Source organism: Ornithodoros turicata, chromosome 1, assembly GCF_037126465.1.
Source record: "Ornithodoros turicata isolate Travis chromosome 1, ASM3712646v1, whole genome shotgun sequence".
NCBI lineage: Eukaryota > Metazoa > Arthropoda > Arachnida > Ixodida > Argasidae > Ornithodoros > Ornithodoros turicata.
This window is the reverse complement of record NC_088201.1, coordinates 35699960-35722627: the sequence shown is the minus strand read 5'-3', so window position 1 is coordinate 35722627 and position 22668 is coordinate 35699960. Positions and strand designations below refer to the sequence as shown.

The following is a 22668-nucleotide window of genomic DNA, read 5'->3' as shown; positions in this document are numbered from 1 at the left end:
AGTGGATGCGTCCGCCTCAGGACTAAGTCTCCTACGCGGTATGTTACCTGGCGTCGACCCTTGTTGTACTGGGATGCTTGCTCCAGTCGTGCGACCTCAAGATTCTCACGTGCACAACGAACTGCAGTTGAGAGACGGTTGCGAATGTCTTCCGCATATCGTGCATACGGGCGACGGGGTTGTTCCCTCAGTGTTCGTAGCGTGTTTTTGAGTGGAAATACTATTTCTCGTCCAAAATTCAAATAGGCTGGGGTGAACCCAGTAGACCTATTTTCCGTCGTACTAGTGGCGAAGCCAATCTCCGTTAGACGCGCGTCCCAATCCTTATGCCTGCTGGTAAGTGTTACCATCATCATTTTGATATTCCTATTGACCCGCTCAGTTATGTTTGCCTGAGGGTGATAGGGGGACGTCTTCTTATGTCGGATACTCAAAGGAATAACTTACGTAGCTTTCGTGGTACTACGATCCTGAAAGGGTTGCCGCCGACCTCCTCGTCGTCCGCCTGGGGGATGTACCTCACCAGAAGACCATCCTCGCTCAGCTGATAGGAGTCGAACCTCTCTTCAGCGTCACCGGCGTCCGCTGGGCCCGTTGTCTCCAGCCACCTTACTACACGCTGACAGAGTCCGTCCGTCCTCTGGCCTTCCACGATGTCCTTCCGGCTCACGATGTGTCCCCACGCCTGCTCTCTGTCCGTTCCGGCTTGTCCAACCGCGGCTACGAGCTCCGGCGTGGTAACGACGTCCTCCAGGGGCAGAGGTGCCCGAGACAGCGCATCTGCCACTTTGTTAGAGGTCCCCCTCCGATATTCGATCGAGAAGTCGTACCGTTGCAACGTCAGACTCCAACGTGCAAGTCTTCCGGCGGGATTTTTCAATCTACTCAGCCAGGTGAGTGCCTGATGGTCAGTCTGGATTGCAAATTTCGCACCATCCAGATACATGTCGAACTTATTCAGTGCGAACATGATAGCTAGGCACTCTTTGTCTGTCACGGTGTAATTTCGTTCAGGTGATGTCAGCGTGCGGCTTGCAAATGCCACTGGCCGAAGCTCACCTTCGTGCTGTTGTAACAACACTGCGCCCAGTCCATGATCGCTCGCGTCTGTCTGCATTACAAATGGGCGATTAAGATCTGGGAGATACAGACAGGTGATCTGCGCTATCGCTTCCGTCAGGGCGGAGAATGCATTCTCCTGTGCTTCTCCCCATGACCAGCGCGCACCTTTCCGTAGTAGCCAGGTTAGTGGCTGCGTCATGTCCGAACACCGCGGTATGAATTGTCTATAAAATCCAATCATACCAAGGAAGCGCTGCAAGCTCTTTACCTCCTGCGGGCGAGGGTAGTCTAGGATAGCCTTCAGCTTGTCCTCGTTCGGCCTGACCGTGCCGGACTCCACTGTAAACCCAAGCAGGTCGATGCGGTTAGTCGCCAACTGCATCTTTCGAGGATTGACCGTCAACCCAGCAGCTTGCATACGTCCTAACACCACTTTCAGGTGTGAAAGGTGTTCCTGGAATGAACGTGAAAAAATTACTACGTCATCCATATAAGCCATGGCGAAGTTGTACTTCGCATCGCCGAGCACCTCGTCCATCATACGCTGAAAACTAGCCGGGGAATTGGACAATCCGAAGGGAAGCCGGACGAACTCAAACAGTCCCCTATGACAGGTGAAGGCTGTCTTTTCGACATCATTAGGTGCTATCGGTATCTGCAGGAATCCTCGACTGCAGTCCAAGATTGTAAACACACGGGCTGATCCCAACGTGTACATGATCGAGTCTATAGAGGGAAATGGATACGAATCTCTCACCGTCACCTCGTTCAACCGGCGGTAGTCCATGCACAACCTTGCGGTTCCATCTTTCTTCGGAGCCAGTACCACCGGAAAGGCCCACGGGCTGCGCGAGGGTCTCACAGCACCCGTCTCGATCATTTCGTTCAGCGCAGCATCGAGCAACTTGCGCTTGTGGACGCTAAGCGGCCGCGGGTTGCATCTCCAAGGCCTTGCGTCGCCGGTGTCTATGCCGTGTTCCAAGACTTCGGTCAAACCTGGTTTTTCCGTAAACATCCGGGAAAAGGGTAGCAATGCTTGCTCCAGCATTTCTCGTTGCTCTTAGGTTCCAGAAAACCCTTGCAGACCCCCATGCAAGACAGCAGTTGCAACTACAGGCGTTTGGTATCCCGTTCCGTGATGCTCTCCAACGGGCAGTGATTCTCCAGCGCCGCGAAGTACTCGAGCGGCTTGCTGCTTAGGTTCATCGCTGTTGCCAGTCGGTTCCCGGTTTCGCTTTGAGCAGTCGTCCTGGGTTCCCTCACCAGTCCGGCGTTGGTCCGCTCCAGGGGTTGTCCACTCCAGGAATGGGTAGAAGGTACTGCTGCATGCATGCTGGTAGCCTCCGCGACGCAAGTCCAGGACAAGTCCCATCCGGATAATGAAGTCGCGTCCCAGGATCATTGCTCCTGCCAGCCCAGGAAGGTAAACAAAGCGTTGTCTGACCCGATGTCCATCGACAGTCAAGGTAAGGCGCACCGCGCCACCGGCAGGTACAACCGCATCAGAGGCGAGCCTTAGGAGAGTCCTGGTCGTCCGTACCGAGATATTCCGCTCCCGGCACCAGTCGTGGATGGTGTCGCCGATCAGGGAAACAGCTGCTCCGGTGTCCACCAAACCTGCAACGTCTTTGCCCAGAACGCGCACCACGATGAAAGGTCCAATGTTGCAGATGTCATCTTGCAATCGGCACGCAAGCGGGACCAAGGCCACTGTATTATCAGAAAAGATAGCACGGTTAGAAGTAACTTGCCTCTTATCAATGTTCGCTCCGGCCGACGACGGGAATTCGTAATCTACGGTTACCGCCGTCGGCGTTCCGAGTTTCCCTGGGGGGTTCTTTCGGGGGTGGCCGAAGTACGATGTGGGCAGTCCCGACGGATGTGTCCGTGTTGCCCGCAAACGTAACAACGTGGTCTCCCAACGTTTAGTCCATTAGAGCGCGGTGGGGTTGATCCCTCAATCCTGTCGTTACGCCGGTATCCTGACGTTCGGCGACGTTCGCTACCGGTCTGTCCTGCGCTCCTCGAAGTCTCCTCAACAAGCCTCGCTCGGTTCCTTTGCTCGTGCGCAAAAGGATCGAGTGAGCGGTGTGAAGGACCTGCTGACGCTCCGCTATTCGGTCCTGCAGGCTAACGGGGATGCAGCTCCGTAGCCTGTACCGATCCGCCCCATGCACAACTAGGCTCAAGAGTCTCCTCCGGTCTAGGAGGTGGGCGGTAACGCAGCTCAGCTAGCAAGTCGGCCTGAATGCTGCGCGCTTCTGTAGCTAACTCCGACAGGGAAGTAAAACTTCGACCCCGTAAATATGGCTTGAACCGAGTGTGGCACTGTCGGATAACGCGTGCCACCTTCTCTTTTTCGTCTACGAGAGGGTCCGCTCTCCGATACAGTTCCTGAATCGCCCGGATGTATTCCAAAAGGCTCTCATCACTATGCTGCGTTCGGGCTGCAAGCTCTTCGCGCATACGCATCGCGTAGTCTGGGGGGAGGAACTCGTCCCGAAACTGCTGCTTGAATACGCTCATCGAGAGAAATGGGGGCTGGGACCTACGCCACAAAGCAGCTGAGCTTACCAGCGCTGCGGGAAGTACTCGACGCAGAATGACGTCGTCGGTGGCTCCAATGGCAGTTTGGTAAGCACTCAAGTCAGCGAGGAAATCTTCAGCCGACTTGGAGTCGTTGTAGCCCGAAAATGTCGGTACCGGCAAGTTCAGGCGCAGCTGCGTGTCCGGGGACGGCTGGGCGGCGGGCGTGCTGCTACCAAGCTGCTGCGTCAGTAACGTACAGAGGGATGCCATCTGTCGAAGCAAGTCCTCAGCCACTGGCGCAAGCTCGTCCTCGTCACTGTCTGGTTCGTGCTTCTTCCTGGGAGGCATCTCCGGTCGAAGAACCTGCGTTGCAACGCAGACGGCGGCAGAACGAAAAAAAAACAAACAAAAATGCACACTAACTGCAACTATGCCGTGCCCTCCGGGGAAAACGGTACGACGGGTCGAAAACACCAACGTTGGGCGCCAATTTTGTGGGAACCTCGGCCCACAAACCCGGGGTGGTTCCGTATTCGACCCCGCCGTAACCCCGAAGAACACTGACACAGCAGTTGAACAAAAGAAACAAGGTTTATTGCCTTACATCACAGCTGCTGGCCGTCTGCCCGCTTCGTCGCTCCTCGCTTCTGTGACCGTCTGCCAGCCTGCATGCCGCACGAATCCCTCCTTCCCCGAGCGCTCGCTCTTTTATCTCTTGCGGTATCTGCGCTATCGCGCGGAAGTTGCCGGGTTATCAGCGCCCCCCACAAACTGAAGGTGCAAGAATTTATATGCCGAATCTACAATACTTATAAAAATATCTGCACATCAACGTCGGAAGGGCCACTGGGATTGATGGCGGAGTTTTTGAGGTTTGCTAACGAAGAATTGAAATACACTAGACCAGATGTAATTGTAATCATTGCAATGGGCATTGCATTCATCAAGAAAGCAGTAGGATCAAATTATGATATACAAGCGGTCTATATCGCACGATTCATTACGGATTTGTTGAAATTACACATATCTGAGATGGAAAGTACAGAAAATCTTATCACATGATATGTTCCACTACCACGGCAACGCAATTATTTTCTTCTACCAGTCCCTGCAACGATGTCGAATGAGCAGAAGTTCAATATTGTTGTACAAGGTCTGATGTATCATCACTTATTGAAACTCAACGAACATATCAACTGCGGTGGACCACCGGACGATTTTAATCTAATACTGTCTTGTACGCCATTCAACTACATTCACACAAAGAAAGGAAACATCAATAAGAGATTGTGCAAGTTCGTCGCAACAAAGTGCAAGTTACTGAATCGATACAAATGCGGCGACAACATATCGATTGCATTAATCAACGCTGGATTCAAGCGACCGATAATAAGACGACATTATGTAATACATTCCGAATTCATCAATCAAGACAACAAACGAAAACTTCAAAGATTGGAATAGGACAATTGTAATTTATCGGAATAAACAAGCATATAACTGAAACAATAAATGTAATCTTTGTCATCATTATAAATGAATTCTACGCATCACAATGCAAAACACTTCGCATTTAGCATGGCTAGACTGAGAACAGTGATCGCTAAGGAAACGAATATTCCACACTGTGTGTTAGAATTCTCATATGAAATCAGAGCTGACCATCAAATAGGTTTTACCCGACTACACTCTGTACAAGTTCAACACCCGAAGGATAGAATTGCCGGAGAAGGATCGGTCATTGAAATTTAGAGGCATGATACGTCAGTCTATGATTCCAAAAAAGAATCACTAATCTTTTCTGAAAACTTATCATATTCTATGAATTAAATTCCACAGTGCATGTATGTACTTCGAACAATTGCACTACCCCAGACGTAGTAAAAGAAGAAGAAAAGGAGTCTTTGACAAGCAACCCCATTGGAGTGCGGAATAAATATTTTCGTCAACACGTCCGTTTGTATGACTGGATAGGAAAAATCAGCCGTCAAGATAGGGCAAAACGGGAAATAAGGCAAGATAACTGATTGCGGCGGGATAAGTCAAAGCGTTCGCGACAGTGTCATCAACTTTTACAATTGCATTCGGATTCAGTGCCTGCGAGATTATACGAAGCCTTCGTGAAAAGCGAATCTGTTATGAAATGCCGCGATGCAAATGGAGGATTTTAGAAGCATGATGTGCAGGCGAAGTCTACATTTCTAATCACGTAATCTTCGTAACACACGGCACACAAACGTATGTGAAATAATTTCCAAGTGGCAATCAGATTTTGGGAGAAGCGGATCACACAACCGCCATCAGAAATGCTTAACCAATATACAATGAAGATGAGCGTTATGCATAAACACAATGGAAGACACAAGGTCACACATAAACGTAGATCCAATTCACAAAATAGATTCGAGGTTTCCCGTAGCCCATACTGAAAAACTATCACCTTATTTTAGTGTCATAGCATCCCGGCACTACAAATGGAAAGGCCATACTTTTAATTTTTTAGCTCATAACGTGGTAAAACGCAAACTCCACACTAAAGATCATTTTCTTCTTTAAATTTTCAAAGTCAAAACTGCACGCTATTTATTGCATTTTTTTAAAGATATAGATTAAAAAGTTGTGCATATAGTCACACATACTATACAAGATATTTGATTGTGGCTTAAATGCTAAAATGCTAAAATCAGTGCAGATGTCATCAAAGCTGGTTGTTGGCTAGAAGCGTGCTATGTGGTGGAGTTCATTTTTAATATAACATCTCTCTTAGAATGAAAATTGTATAGTGTTCGATTAGATTATGTCACGAGGATAATTTTATGATAGTTAAAATGATAGATTATTCTCCTCTGTTGTTTTGATTAAGAATAACTTCTTTGTAGTGGTATAGATTTTATTTCCTGTTGTGTTCGTGTCGTTCGTGTCCCATGGTCTTCCAGGGTCTCTGCTGTTCACATTATTACATTAATTACATACAACTATCAGAACTTCCCACTATTGCACTGATGGTTCTCACGTATAGGAATATTAGACTTTATATAATACAACTTGTAATTTTGTTTGTAATCATATTATCTCTTTGAATAATAATAATAATCAAGAATATCTTCTTTGATTAAATGTGGTGACCGTTTCTCGTTTTGATATGGTATTGTGTAGCTATTATTTCCCTACATGTTGGAGAATACGTCGGTTAGGTTCTATATTAATGCTATGTGTTGATCGTGTTGATTCGAATTATTTCCTTATGTCTGCGCTATTCACTTCATAAGAAACTGATTAATTAAATTTGTGTCATGTTGGAATATTAAACTTAGTTTTCATATTGTGCTCGAAATTACTTACATCTATCAGGTTCTCACGTCTCAGACTTTTTATAATAAAACTTGTAATTTTGATTGTAATCGTATTGATTAAGAATATCTTCTTTGATTAAATGTGCTACTGATTCATTGAAAACTTGTGTGTATGATTACTGTTAATAAAAAAAATATTGTGTTTGCTTTGTGATACCTATTCAATGCTATTGTATCGTACCTGTAATAAGTATATTTTTTGTTACGTGTATTGTATTGCGTTTCTTCTGCTTCAGGTTTTTTGTGTATGGCTATCCTTTGCATGTCTATACTTGCATGTAAACCGCCCACTGCACACCTGTTCTACCGGAAACAATTTCTAAGGGAAGTTGGCCCAGATGGAAAAATGCGCTACGATACGCGCACGCGCAGCCCTCCCCCGCCAGTAAGCGCGCGGATAACCCTCCGCACACGCCGCGCGCGGGAAAAAATACGCGAAGGACTCAGGGCAGGGCCCAGGGGCCCAGGTTGCTAACTCATCCCCCCTAGAGTACTGCCTGTCCCTTTACTACTCACGGCCACAGTAGAATGTTTCACCAGCTAGCCTACGCCAACACCCTTATCCATGTGCTATACCGTCGCCGTTTTTGTTTCAGGGTTAGGATACAGGCTGCATCTGACAACGAGCATGGATTGTGAACAAGATCAAGTCTCGAAATTTATTCGCAAAATTCTTCCATCGGCGTATGTTTATACGCGAAGGAAGCGCAACATACTTTACGGAATAGGCTTTGCTAATCCCCGCGCTATTATATACTTACTCGAAAAGTTGGAAGAAGTAAAAAAAAAGATGAGGATAAAACGGATTGGGGTGTGCGCTTCCTCTTTAGAAGATGTTCTTCTCAGGTAAATACGCAGCGACTCGTCAAATGCCTCGTTTATTTAATTTTTAGTTTTGCGAATTACGTTTTTGTGAGGTCAGTGTGATGCCATTTTAGTGTTTTCATTACAGATTGGAAGAAGAAACAGATCCAGAGGACTTTGCACAGGATGACGACGAAGGAGATAGCAAAAGTAAGTTATATCCGCACGACATTCTGGTTTGCGGATAGAAATATAATGTTTTGAAGTCCGCGTGGACAAAACAGCGGGTAAGAATATGCGTTCCTCTGCCGCCGTCCCCTAGGAGGAGCCATAATTGAGAGCACGCAGTGAATCCAAAATGGTGTCATCCCTTGCATTGCTGTGCCTGTAACTGCTATTATTAGACAACTGTGGATGGCCATAACGTTCCTGAGAGAGTTTGTGCGACAAAAGTAAAAACGCTCGTAACACTCGTTTTTCTGTTTTTGTGTGTTTCGTGTGTTACGTGTTCGGACTCGTGTTTCGTGTTTCTACCCCAATCTCAGGATTCGTTATGGAGATAACATATTCATCGTACATATTTTTTCCTAGAGATGCAATGACCGCGGATATGCGAATATCCACGCGGGTGTGGATACTGTTAATAGTATCCGCGCTCAGCTCTACTCATGGTAGCTAATTCTCTTGACCCAATGGCACAAATGCACTGCGACATAATATTATGACCTCCGTGTTTCTTTTTTTGGGTGCATGTTTCGAGAAAATCATGTTCGATTCGATATGTTGCTCAGATCTTTCCCATTAACTCTCGCAACCTTAGCAAGAGCTTCGCGAACCCCAAGATAAGAACCAAACATAGAGGAACTTGTGGTTTGTCGTACGGTCCCCTCGACAGGTGTGCAGCGAAAAGTAACTACAGTTCACCGGAGCACAGCATTTTTCGAGCGTTTAATTCGAATGTTTTAGTTCCTGGTATTTTCTTTGTCTATAGAATCTTTCTAGCATATCACGAACATCGCAGCCCTGTATGTAGAGACAGGGTCACAAATACTTGTTCCATCTGATCAATGTTCCTGTTTTCAACTTCTCAACAGGGACCATACTGGCATAGTAAAAGCACCTGAATGCCTAATTGCCCCAGCGAGTCAAGTGATATGTCACACTGCACTACGACTGGTTGTAATATTACGTTTAATTGTCTGCATTGTCTCTAATATACTAGAACCTAGCTTATGTTTCAGTAAATGCCGCACTACCTTTGCACATACAGGGTGTTTCACCTAAAGTGATAAAAAATTCTAACTGGCGACGTACTCGCCGGAGGATTGTGGGACTTTCGGCAATTACCTTCTGGAAACTTTTGCCGCAATTTAGGAAGGCTTTGGCCAATTTTTAATTGAGGAAAACCCCTCTAGACGCACATTTCGAGCGCGCTTCTTTGGGAAAATCAAAGAGGCGGGGCTAAAGCGTAATTATTACTATTTTTTTCTACTATTTCTGTTGCGATACTGTGCAGAGTTTTTGGTGGGTCTACGGTTATCCGCGGAGCACCTCGTATTTCTCTAAAAAAGTGAGGTTCGCTTGGCAATTTCCCGCAATTAAAAATTATCCAAAGCCTTTCTCGATTGTTGTAAAAGTTTCTAGAAGGTAATTGCCGAAGCTTCCACAATCCTCCGGCGAGTACGTCGCCAGTTTTTTATCACTTTATGTGAAACGCCCTGTATACTGTAAAGGACGCTCTGCCACATCGACGGTGATATGGTGGTAAAGCACGCTTTCGGGTTTGGTTCGGGTGTGCGTTCGTTCTTCGCGATAGGAGGTGGAACGACCACAAGGAAACAACATGAAGATTTCAAGCGTCATCCCAAAGGTTCCTGGATGTAGCGTATTCAACTGAATTGCTCATGAATAGCGGAGCCCCGGGTTTGATCGTCATCCGCAAAGCTCGTGGCACCTGTGCGCTGTGTGATGGGACTTCTTGTATTCCGAAGTTAGCGGTCTCCGATCGTAGTGAACTGAACGTCCTCTGTGTAAAATTTTAAGGCAATGTTGAAATGTTACGCCCATTCTGCTAAGCGCCATATTGCAACCTCATGGGAAAAGGGTCGTCCCAGATGGTACGGGGCCCAGGATATCCAGAATCCCGAAATCCTGGGATTTGGGGACTTGAGGTGATTACTGCAAACCTACTCTTGGCGCAGTCGCGACGCAGAACTGTGGAACAATTACGGGTTGCTTAATTTTAATTTCTGGCACTGGTTTGAATGATGTACAATTATTTCCCCTTAGCTTTGTCACATGCACCGTAATACCGTAATTGCGGTGCCAGTGAGCGGGGCTTCGATTGTCGACGTCTGTGACACACTGGCCGGAGCTCTGTGCATTGCATTGTTCCTTGAGGTGTATCGGCGCCGTCCAGCTGACTGTGTAGTGCCGTGCACGTGAGCAAGAAAAAAAAAAGAACAGGTCGGTTTAATTTCTACGATGAGCAGACCAATGAAATACAGAGACTTCCCGCAGAACTTCGGCGATTCAACCAGCGTCACCTCTTCCACGCCAAAGATGGACTGCACGCTAAGTGCAGGGGCTGTAGCAAAACATCGACAATTCTTGGAACCTCTACGGAAGGTCTCCAAACCATCTCCTTCTATACAACCTGAACCACTCGCTTGCCAAATATACCACGTGGAGTTTCGAAGGCCAGCATCTTCTTTAACATTAATCTGCTGGGCGCATTCACTTCCTGCTGCTTGCAAGGTTTTGAAATCACAGTGAATCAGTTGTGGAAGTCAAAGCATGGTGCCAGTCCTTGGTGCCAGTATGAAATACATCGATGGACGCTACATGAGACGAATGAGAATAAAAATAATCCTCATATCTGAGGAGGCCATAAAAAGGCCTCGTCAGTTTTTCATAAACGCCGCCGCACATTTTGAAAAAAATCAAAAGCACTTAGTTATGACGAATGTTTCGACTGAAATGTAGATACAGAGTGCCGAGGAGACACACACAAAACGCACACAGGAAACCTTAGTTAGTTAGTTAGTTAGAGTTAGACCGAGAGTTGCTGTCTCAGTTTTATCTGAACTCCGAAATTCTGCTCCGGGATCCCGAGATTCCTGAAAACAATCCCGAGGCTGAAGATAAAATTACCCGGGACTTCGAAGACTAGTCCCAAAAGATTCACTGTTTCTTTGGAGCCAGTGTGCCCCCGTTCGCTTTTCTCGTTGAGCCCAACTTTTCTATCGATGTGCCCTGTTCGACGTAGCACAACGCTATAGACGCAAAAATTCACCGAATAACACGCTCCTAGCCAAACATCATACCGAAATAATGCAGTGTTAATGGGAACAGAAAAACCTACGTTTCGCTCTCTTCTCGAATCAGGAGTTCAGTGGTGTTGTACAGCTCCCGTCAACCTTAATAATAACACTGGAAAAAATTCTGTCTCATTTGCGAGCGTGATAACAGCCACCCTGGGAGCACTGGGGGAATGTTAAATGAACAAAATCCTTGCGTTAAACTAACAGAATAATTTTGTTCAATTAAGATTTCCTGATGGCCCCAAGGGTTGCTGCAATCGCACTCGGGAACGACATCATATTTTTTCCAGTGTTATTATTAAGGTTGACGAGCTGTACCACAAGCGTGTTATATGTTGAAATCCCTTTTTAGTGTGCACGTCTGTGTGGCGTTGATATTGCCATATTTATTCCAGGCAGCATGATGCTATCGAGTGTGCACGAGCCACGCAAGAAAGCGCACTTTGTTTGGAGGCATCAGCTGCACGCCATCTATCTGAAAAAGACTGCGTACATGAGACGTAGCTATGTGATTATACCTGTGCTACTTGTCGTACAAGTTATACTCATGGGTGTAGAAGAAGTAAGTCTAAGTAGTCCAAACAACTGGGAAGATGTGGACGCCGTGATCGCCTCTATGAAGCACAGTACGGTCTTCGAATCAAGTGACCGTAAGTCTGCATCTCGTCTACGCTTTCTTTGGTAGTAGGGTTTACCTTGCTATAGGAAATATACTGCTAAGACAGACCGTGTTTTGCATACTCCAGCATTTATTAGGTTGTACAGCAACGATACACGTAAGGCGCACCCCGGAGGCACTAGAAAATTAAAAGTTTCCTTCCATCACCAAGCAACTCATTAAGATCGGTATCCTGACCCGAGGCATTTCCCTCTACTTATTATCAAGACATCGGTGGGTCTTCCTTCTAACAATACATATTAAGGAGGAGGTATTAACATCAAACTAATAACTCCCAGCTTATTACCCGCTTGGCAACAATGCTAGGAGTCGCGTGCCGTTGGAGTTTGCACTCTATACCATGTGTTTCCATGCAAATCTGTGTACATTCCCACTGAGATTTCCGTTCTTGTAGTGTTCGGGTGATGTATTGTTGCCCTGGGGTATAAAGTTCGTCTACAACAACACGGAAATGTATCTAGCGGCGAATAGCTATTTTCCCCAGGCTAATACCCCCGACACACGGGCAGCCTAAAGGCCTTTCCAGAGAAGGACATCCTTCCGAACGCCGTTTGCTTCCCGTGACACACGATAAAGGAGATGCTCCGTTTGAGGAAGGGAATGTTGCTTATCTCCTTTGCGCGCGAAAGGCGTAGCCTCCAAAACAGAACCAGCCGACGATTATTAGACCACGGTAACTGAAAATAAGGATATGTGACCAGAATATTTTAATTATTTAACGGATGAAGTTAGAAAGCCATTTTGCAGCTAATTTAATAATTACGAATGTTCGTGAGTAGAGTACTCTCGAGCCACATTTCAGATGACGCTACCGAGATCGACGTTGTGGTGTATCACCGGCGCTGTCTCCTTTCAGCAAGGTAGTATCATTCAAAGCAGTAAATGACTCCCACCGGAAAGGAGTTCTAGCTCGCTAACTTTGAGGTACTGATATTGGATATTTGGTTGCGTACACTGTGTGGATAGTGTAGATAATGGACCGTGCTAGGGTAGTGTAGTGTCCTGTTGCTGTCTGTCGTTTTGAACGAGTGCCTTATTTCGACGACCTTACGTGTTGCGTGTTGGATGATTTTGTCGTGTTTGTGCTAACCTCTGATGGGTTACATTCCATCATGACTACTTCTCTCCCCGCCGCAGACTGGCTCGCGTCTTTCGCCCTGTAGACAAAGTCATTGCACTTTCCATGATGTCTCTCTCTCTGTTCCTTGATCCCCCCGTTTTATTTACATGAAAAAAAAAAAATATCGTGTTTCTTTCAGGTCATGCCACGACTAGTGCACTCGCTAATGTGAGCACTGAGATCCACAAAGTGATATTTGCTCAGCGAACCATGGGAACAATTTTAGTGCCTATTTCGCTGTCGCTTATTGTGGCTGCTTTCGTCGACCTGCCACTGGTAGAACACACAAGTGGAGCCAAGCAGATTCAACTCATGGCTGGGCTCTCTGCAGAGCGATTTTGGGTCATCTCGTTTCTTCAAGACTTGACCTTTCACTTGGTGATCACTGTGTTTTGTACCCTACCAATGGTGGTGTTTGAGCTGCAAGTCCGAAAGTGCGGAAACTATTTCCGAATAGGTAATATTTGGTTGTATTTCGTTAATACTGCAGTGTAGAGTACTATGCGGTCACTAAACAACATCTGCAGAAAAGCGGACATTCAGTTAGCAGAAACAGATTTCTGTAAGCCACCTCTGGGGTCATCGGGAGGAGACATAAATTAAGAAAAAACAAAAAACGTGCATTCGAAACTGAAATTACATCCGAGGGGTGACAAACCATGCAGATAAAAGTAAGATACAAAAAACAAAGATACAAATACAGAAAAAGACATAATACAAAGAGAACTAAGGACTTGCTTACTCTGTACGGGCGACGAATTTTCCACGTTGTAGATTCCCATATATTTACAGTTTAGTGTTTTTAGTGTTCTCCAACGAAATATTCTAAAGGAATTAATACATATGAGGGAATGCTTTCAAATGGCTTTAATAGTGATTCTCTTTTGTTTCGTGCTTTACCGTGGCAATTTATTTTTGGCTTTACAGGTGCGTCGTTCATTATGTTTATGATGTTCGGATGGTCATTCCTCCCTCTCGTGTACCTATTCTCGTTATATTTTGAGTCATCCGTTATTGCATATTTTGCCTTGGTAAGCTTTGGATCTCTGTTTGGTGAGTACATCTCACTTTACAATCCCTGAAGGGTTTGAATGGAATTGTGAATTACGTATAAGCGTGTGCTGCGGCACTGAACAGCGCCGGAGAGGATTTCATGTGTCCGACATCGCCTTAGGTTGAATATCAAACATGTCTATTAAGTATAAGGAGGGAGTAATCACAGATCACGGACATCTGTCAACGATAACATTGTCGAAATCAACCACGCAAGGCGTGACCAAAGAAGTCGAGAACGTAGATACTGAACTTAAACTGGCACTCCTTGATCGACTTCCCTAAAGGAATACCGAGGTGAACCCCAAAATGCTTTCGTTTTTCGGTGCAGAGTGTTCTCCAACAAATAAAATGAGTTCCTGCGAAAGAACGATGAGCGTAGGTGACCTACAGAGCGAGCGCGAGGGCTCAGTTCCGCACACCTTGGAAAAATCCTTCTAGTGGAAAGAGCGCATCGCAGAACGAGAGGACGTCGTGACGTATCCTACTCCCTCACGTGACCAGTGACATATAGCAGCACAGCTCAAGCATGTATAAGTGACGCTTGAGCTGCGAATAAAAAACAAAGAAACAAGGCACAGAGCCTTTAACCACGTCACGAGAGCATCGCGTCAGCCGTCCGCGGCTGCTTCCTCCGACTGTTTTCTTTTTTTTGGTAAATTCGATTGCGCAGCTATAACGCACCGCAGAGCGAAAATATTTTGCATGGTGATTCGTGGTGGACAGTCTGACAGACGAGGCAGGATTTCGAGCGATGTTAAATGTCACCTTGTTGCTCCTTTAACGACTCGGTCTTGTTTTTTTCTTGTTAATCTCCATCTCCAACTCCAACCTGCTTGCCTGAGGGAATCGCAACACCGTGCTAATTGTAGCACATTTTACAGCAATAGCTCTATAGGGCCAATCAACGTCGGCAGCCGTGTAGGTCCGTCCGTAGCAGTTGTGGAGAGAGGAGGGGAAGAAGTAGTTAGAATGGCACCGAAACGCCCTATCAAGCTACCGCATCTCAACGCGTTTGGCAGAATGCATAAAGATGAAAAAAAAAAAAAAAAAATCCCCTCGTCAAAGTCGCCATCTTGTCCTGTCCCCAAGTCACAGGAGATGGCATCTTGAGGTCACGTGACCTTGTCAGTTATGTTCTGTTGTGGCGTTGGCCGACATTTCCTTTTCACCATAAAATCATCAGATTTTTTTAACGTATTCTACTGGCGTAATTTTACGGTGCTTCTTACTCGACGAAACGATTTATTCTTGGGAATTCTCAGTCACCAGCGTCGTTATCACATCGTTGTGAATGACGAAAAGTACGAGGCGACATTGGCATAGATCGAAAGACGTTTTTATTATCTAATTCTAATAATCTAATCTAATCTAATCTGCGTTACAAAACGACGCACAGAAACGGCAGTCACGTTGTTTACATACGGTTCGGCTGCCGATCATAGGCGCCGCCATTTTTATGGTGTACGATGACGTTTGCAATGACGTCAGGCCAGGACCTGTCCAGAATGCATTGCATTCCCCTGGCACGCTATCTAAGGTATATATACCTTGCGCTATCGTCCATGGAGCGATACGTGGTAGGACACAGCGTTAGGACACCCCTGTGATGCAGCCATTTCTTTTTTGTTACAAACGTGTGTTTGCCGTTTGCTCATGCGTTGATACTTTACGGATCACATGTGATATTTGGAGAAGTCACGTCGCTCAATATCGCAATTTCTTTATTTTGATAAATGGCGTATTTGGCGCGTTTAATTCTGGGGTGTGTTTGATTCTAGGCGCACTGCTAAATCTCAGCTTGAGCCTGCTGTCTCCGAGAGCGGTGTCATCGTTCTGGCCCCGTGAGGTTACGACGGGTTATGTGGAAGTAATTTCTCTTCCTATGAGACTCATTCCGCAGTTTACATTGGTTCAAGGAACCGGTTCTATAAAGACACAGCTACTTGAGAACGAAGCGTGCTGTCACATCTCGGGCTCGTTCTTGAAATTTGTCTGCGATTACCAAGTTGACACCGCATCAATGGCTGCGTTTTTCGCAAGCAGACTGCAAAAGTGTTGTGCAGGTATGCCGCAACACAGAGCCAGAGGCGGATCTAGGATTTTTCTGGGGCGGGGGGGGGGGGGGGGTCCTGCCTTGAAATGCAGGTCAATTTCAACTCCATGTAATGACAGTTATCGAAGGGGGTCAGGACATGCGGAACCCCAGATCCGCCTCTGCTCCTAGCTGATATCAATGAGAAGGTCAATCTCTAGTTCAGATAACGGCTTTCTGACTTTTTCCGGCTGTTTTCTGGATAATAGATTGTGTAGACTATTGATACGTGACCATGAAGCTACCGTACCAATGGCAGCGTGCATGATGCAGAATCTTATCAGTTAATTGAGTGCGGTGGACACTGTACTTCGGAAGCCACGTTATCAACGGTCTACAGACACGAGCGAGTTTTAGTACATCTGAAGAACTCTACGAAAACGATACGATAAAGGAAGTTATCAACTCCAAGCTTAGCAATGTGATGTCACCCGCTTCAAAGAAACAGTGCCACTGGTTTATCGTGTTTTCGGGACCGTTATTGTGAACACCTTCCGATCTACTAAAACCGTTTCCCACTAATGTACGCTTTTGCGCATGCTCTTAGATTCTGTTACGGAATTTGTCTCCGAACTTCGATACGCAAATCTCAATCGCGTCCTGCAAGGGATGCTGGTTAACGCGTAGTACGACCTCTAGTGCTTCACATATGTGGGGCCCTATTCTCGTCAAAAGTAATCGAGCTTGCTTCCTCCGTAAGCTGTAACTGGTCGCCAAATTGGTGAACCGTATGAACGCGTCGTCAACCCATACTCGAGCCTTTACGCGTGCAATTGTATTTTATAACAGGGCCACCGCTTCACAAGAACGCCCTGTTGTGACCCGTACGGAACTGGAAAGGGGCTTCATCAAAGGAACCGTCGCATCCGGAAACCCATCTATATGAAACCGACACCACTATGTTCGGCATCGGCCGACTATCTACCCGGCTATTTTTTTCGTCCGAAAAGTACTTAGTTGTTAACGTAACAAATTTTCCAGCGCTGCGTCCACGGCCGCAGAAGCTCTGGCCGCGTGACGTCCCCTAAGCGGAGGAGTGGAGCCGCGGCTCTCGGAGGGGGAAAGGCCCCGTCCAGACTTCCAGTAACTCTAAGCGACGTCCGCACGGATGCGGCATACCTTTTCTCAAGGTCGCGCCCTCATTGGTTCTTAGGGAGTGACGTTTTCTCGTTTTTCCAGAGAGGAAACTCTAATCCGGCATACTCTCAAAATCCGGCGTCTGCTCTTGTCATGTATTCCGTCGAATAGCAGTCAAACTACGCCACTATTTCATGTGGAATTTTCCGTACTGTGGTCAGTAGTCCAGGAGGAATAAAATGACACTATAATTTCGAAATCGAATGGAACGGATGCGACCGTCGCTTTAAACATAAATCGTGCAGAACTTTGAAATTCGTGTCATTAAATTATATATGGGCGTGCTTTTGCAAATGTCTTCTGACAGCTGTGCAATGGGACAAGATCGTTGAAATAATGGCGCGCAAATGATAATACTGGAGACTACGTTTATTATGTGGCGCCTGCGTTCTCGAGTTCTAAGTAACGCAAATAACGTCAATTTACTGAAAATTTAATTGTTCCGTCACGTTTATACGTGATCACGATCGCAAAATGCAGACACGTCAGTACAACCTCAAAACAAACACTAATCATTAAATCACTCCTTTGCAGTCTCAGCGGCGCTTCCTTTCCCTCCGGTGTGCTTTTGACGAGAATAGGGTCCCAGGTGTCGCGAGCAAATGCCACACACATGATTAACACGCGCACAAGATTAAACATAAGCGCATAAGTATTAAACGTTATTTTCTGTTTGACAGTTCAAATGGTTTGTCAATGACCTTCCTGGTTAACCGAATGACCGAATTTTGCTCCGAGATCGAACGGTGTCGGCGCGCTGCGGAGAAACGATAAACTACCGTAGTGTGGATGGCTTCCTCGCATCGTCTGCTTTTACACGTTTATTTCGCGAACTGTATCCGAACAGAACCGAACAGTATCGTACCATCGCGGCACAAGTGATCTTCCGGTGAATATACACACGAATTACGAAAAGAGCCATCAACTCCGAACATCGGCCGGCGTGTTATCCACACTATAGAAAGGTGACCGGTGCCGCCCCCTATAGGTCGATCTCGCAGCGAATAACGGCGTACTTGAAAAAACAAACAAGAAAAAAGAGAGGAACAGAAACTGCTTCAGTGAACACCTCATTATTGCGCATGAATAGGGTCTTCAGCGAACATAACGCATTGCACACTATATAAACTTGATGCACGCGGTCTTTCTTGAACGGATAACCCGACTCAATTTCACTTTGTGCAGGCGTGTGCAGTCAGAAGTGCAAAGTGAATCAGCAAACACTTAGCTTAGACAGCAAGTCATGTATTTGGGATTTTACTATGCTGTTTTTGAGCGGTCTGCTATACCTCATGATTGTGATAAGTCGGGACATGAAAGTGAAGCAGAAATTTACGGCAACAGACGTAGAAGAATTCATGAAGAGCGTACAAGAAAGCGGTACGTGCAAAGAGTATGTGAGGTGACGTAAGTTCATCAACGTGTTGAAACCCGTCGCGTATCTACTTGCAGAAGAACCAAGCGAGGATGGTAAAAAGCGAATCGTAATGGAGGAGAGCTTACTAGCAGAACGGAAGAAGGTTTCTCAACTAGTGAAGCGATTCTTTGATCCCAACGAAACGACTGTTCAACGTGGGTTAATAGCTTTCGAGCTCTTGCAAGAGCGTGCTGGTTTCCCAGATTTCGGGCCGATCACCTTCTACGTACCTCCAGGGGAAATATTCGGTATCTTAGGTCTGGCCCAGGCAGGTAGGACTCTACTTCTGCAAATGATTGCTGGACGGGAGCCACTGAAAAAGGGAAATGCCTTCATGAACGGAATAGACGTGAAAAGGCGGCCAATTAATGTATGTATAACAGGTGTTTCCGGCTCCGTTACCGTGTTATTTATAGCATACACTTGCATTTGAACAACACTCGGCATTTGAATTATTTCAGTACCAACAGCAGCTGGGTTACTGTCCTCAGTATGATCCTTTAATAGACAAATTGACGGGCGAAGAAATGCTGCTTGTCATTGCGGAACTCCGGGGGATAGAGGGTGAAGACCTTGCAAATGAAGTGCAATACATACAAGGAAAAGTTGGCCTCAACCAGACATTGCACATGCAAATTGGCAAATATTCGTAAGTGCAACATTGACGTTCTGCAGAATACACGGAGCGGGTCCGAAGTGCACTGTGTTGCGCATCGGATAACTGCTCATGAATTGCGCCTAAAGTACATAATTTAGGCCGGTGTAATGCATCAAACACAAAAACGTTCCTTTATTTGCCTTACAGTCGGCATAAACGGCATATATCATGGTGAAATTTGCTATATCGATGATACCACACATGGTATCCTAACCTTTTCGGGTGCAACGCTTTTCACACACTGTAGCTTCAAAAATCGGATTCTACCTTGTTGTAAGGCACTAGCAAGCGTTGTGTTATGTAGTAAAGTTTAACTCGACTCTTTTGGCGCATTTAAATGCAAAGTTGTTTGGAAGATAATTCAGGAAGAAGCTGCTTGTAGGAAGACCCACACGACACACACGGGAGTAAACGGAACAAGGTAAAAAAAAAAATAAATAAATGAAAAGGAAACGGAAAAATTACATAACAATGCTTATTTGTTTTAATGATGATTGGGGTGTTCGTAACGAGTGGGAGAGAGAGAAAAAAAGACACCGTATTCGTGCGCAGAGCGGGGCATTAACTCACTACAAGTGGTTAAGGGTATACTGTAGGCAATTACTCTATCTAAATACTGTAGAAACCCTAGTGTAATTACATTTTGCCTGTAGCTTATACTCTAGGAACAGTTACGTCCAGCTCTTGTTTGAACGAATTTGTTATAAATTGTTGTAAATGTGCGCCAGTATTTTCTTTTTCTAAAGGCTCATGCTTTTCTGCTGCGTTGAAGTGTTCGATCTTCCTTCCAACTAATGGATTTGCACAGATATTACCTTTCATTGAAAGCCAACATACTCCCAAGGGGCTTTCGCTATTCATGTCGGCACTCATCTTAACTAACCAACGACGTATAATTTTTAAGTACATCACGTTAATTTGCGGAAGTCAGTTTACTCTACATTAATGTTGAGTCGCATATATGATGCATTAGAACAATAATTTAATAACAGTGTTAGATGCTTCCTGAGTTCAGTTCATGTATTTTGCAGATTCGAAATGCGTTGTTCACATTCACTTTTGTCATCTAGTCCTTTATGGAAATTATGAACTTTGGTATGAAAACAACAACAACAACAACAACATATTTTTCACTATTTCGTTGGGACGTTGTACTCTCTTGCCAGATGAAACGCCCGCTCAATAATTTCCCCTCTAATTTACGTTCCGATGCATGTAACTGTAACTTAATTACATTTTTTCAGTAACTTACGCAGCTCTGTTCGTATGTTACCACTTCAGTTACGTACGTTACCATCAAGTGGCGGATGAACGAAGCACGAATATCCCTCCTGATCGGTATCGTCGCAGGAATCCTGGCAGCATCGATAAAGGGGCAGCAGTACGCTGCGGAACAATTTCACCCCATCGCCATCTAGGAAGCTTCTCTGCAATGTCCCTTTCCTCATCGATGCGTTTTATTTCGCAGAACAGTCGGTAGGGGGCGATGCGAACACTTCGGAATGAGAATCGACGTTCCTTCTTTTCCATAGCTTTGGCGAAAGATTGACTTTTGTTCGAGGGGATCGCGACATTATTTGCTCAGGAGAGAGGAATATTTTTTTGTTTCCAGTCCTCTCTTTTTCTGTTATCATAAACACATTAGTCGCGATCGCTCTATGGTAATCGATGAGTCTACGGTACACAATGTGGCCCAACCTGACTTTTTTTTTTTCCAGCCGAATTTCACGGAGTAAATATTGAATCAGCGTTATGGAAAATGCATTTAAGTACGCGCAAATCTAGCTACTGCGATCTAACGTTTAAATTTTCTTGCAGCGCTAGCAACCGCAGAAAGTTGTCGATCGGCATCGCCTTGATCGGCGAGCCTCCCCTTGTGCTATTAGACGAATGTGCCCAGGGTGTTGACCCAGCTACACGAGGACGTCTGTTCCAATCCATGGATAAAATACATAGTGACTGCGGCATGGCAGTTCTATTCACGTCGCATTGGTAAGGAAATCAGTGGTGACTCACTAAAGTGTAAAAATTTCTCCTTGCGGAGTGTGATGCTGTTACTTTGACAGTAATACAGAAGGAACGGGATTCGTTCGTGCTTTACGAGCGAAAGAAATCAACTTACGCTTTCCCTCTTGCTCTCCCTCTCAAGACGGCCGACAGTGCGTAGCGGGCGGTAGCGGGCTTTCATTGGTCTCCTCAAACGATTTGTCTTATCATAGCAGGAGAGTGTTTGAGGAGACAAATCAGAGGCCTCTCCGCATTGTCGCGCTTCTTTAGAAAGAGAGAGAAAGAGAGGGAAAGCGTAAATTGTGATCTCTTTCGCTCGTAAAGCACGAACGACACAACGGATGAAATCCGTTTCTTTCGCGTTGGTGTCAAGATGACGGCATGTTTCTTGTTTCGTACTAAGGTGGTTGACTGCGCAATACAGAGCAATGCAGTAGCGCACGCAAAAGTTTCTCTGTGATTTTACCTGGCGTGTGTTCTATACTTCCGTACACGCGATGTAAACAGGCAAGTTTAGCTGAACGTCTGTAGGGGAGTCTCGCTCAATTTGCGGTTCAGCGCCGGCACAGTACGGAGAACTACGAACTTTGAATTGGGTATCTTGCATACTTCGGCACATGATTGAACAATTATCGTGACCTGAATATTGAATGACAGGAAATCTAGAAACTGTCTCAGGCAGTCGTGCATTCCTGAGCACGACTGCTGGGCAAAGGACTTTGAATGAATGTACGATGGGTTCATTCACGCGCAGCGTTTCTGCTGGGCTGCTCTGTTTATACTAAAAACTGAGTAATGCATGCTTGCTTATCGGAAAAATAGCCTCGTGTGGCATAACATATCGTTAGAAAATGTTGCGTATCATCTTTATTTCAGCATGAGAGAATGCGACATGTTCTGCGATCGACTCGCAATTCTCTCGAGTGGGGTGTTTTCTCAGATCGGAAGTACAATCGCACTGAAAACTTCAGCGGGACAAAGGTGCACAGTCATAGTAAAACTTAGCGTACAGCAGTCTGTGATGAAAGATTATTATAAAACCCTGATCCGTGGCATGGGCGAGAAGTTCGACAATTGCGTCATTGCTGAAGTGAGGGAGGTAAGGTTTCACTATGTATTTCAACGTCATTCCTTACTCGTATTTCTTTCCGGATTCCGTAGGACCAAGTTTGGTTTCGCCTGAAAGGGACCACCTTGGTTTGGAGTGAGATATTCGAATGCATGGAAGAACTTAAGGATGAGTTACACTTTTTGGATTACTTGGTCAACGAGGCCTCCCTAGGGGAAGTGTTTTTGGGATTCGCACGGGAGCGGAAGATGGTGGACTTTGGCAAAAATAAAGTGCGTTACTTCGACAAAGAAAAGCCACCCACCGAATCCGAGGGTGAAGAAATCATATAATTGGATCCACAATAAATGACACATTTAAAC

At 45.7% G+C, this 22668-nt stretch overlaps 1 protein-coding gene across 1 annotated transcript in view; it reads left to right on the top strand.

Annotated features, from left to right (window-relative positions):
* Nucleotides 1-22668, top strand: part of LOC135377983 (phospholipid-transporting ATPase ABCA3-like) — a 44733-nt gene extending 22065 nt beyond the window's left edge. Inside the window, exons 13-24 of the mRNA XM_064610767.1 lie at nucleotides 7541-7790; nucleotides 7897-7958; nucleotides 11467-11721; nucleotides 13010-13327; nucleotides 13798-13923; nucleotides 15705-15989; nucleotides 18341-18535; nucleotides 18608-18942; nucleotides 19034-19221; nucleotides 21049-21222; nucleotides 22114-22336; nucleotides 22399-22668. Coding sequence (XP_064466837.1) covers nucleotides 7541-7790; nucleotides 7897-7958; nucleotides 11467-11721; nucleotides 13010-13327; nucleotides 13798-13923; nucleotides 15705-15989; nucleotides 18341-18535; nucleotides 18608-18942; nucleotides 19034-19221; nucleotides 21049-21222; nucleotides 22114-22336; nucleotides 22399-22638 — 2651 coding nt within the window. The 3' untranslated portion in view covers nucleotides 22639-22668. The remainder of the gene's footprint in view (nucleotides 1-7540; nucleotides 7791-7896; nucleotides 7959-11466; nucleotides 11722-13009; nucleotides 13328-13797; nucleotides 13924-15704; nucleotides 15990-18340; nucleotides 18536-18607; nucleotides 18943-19033; nucleotides 19222-21048; nucleotides 21223-22113; nucleotides 22337-22398) is intronic.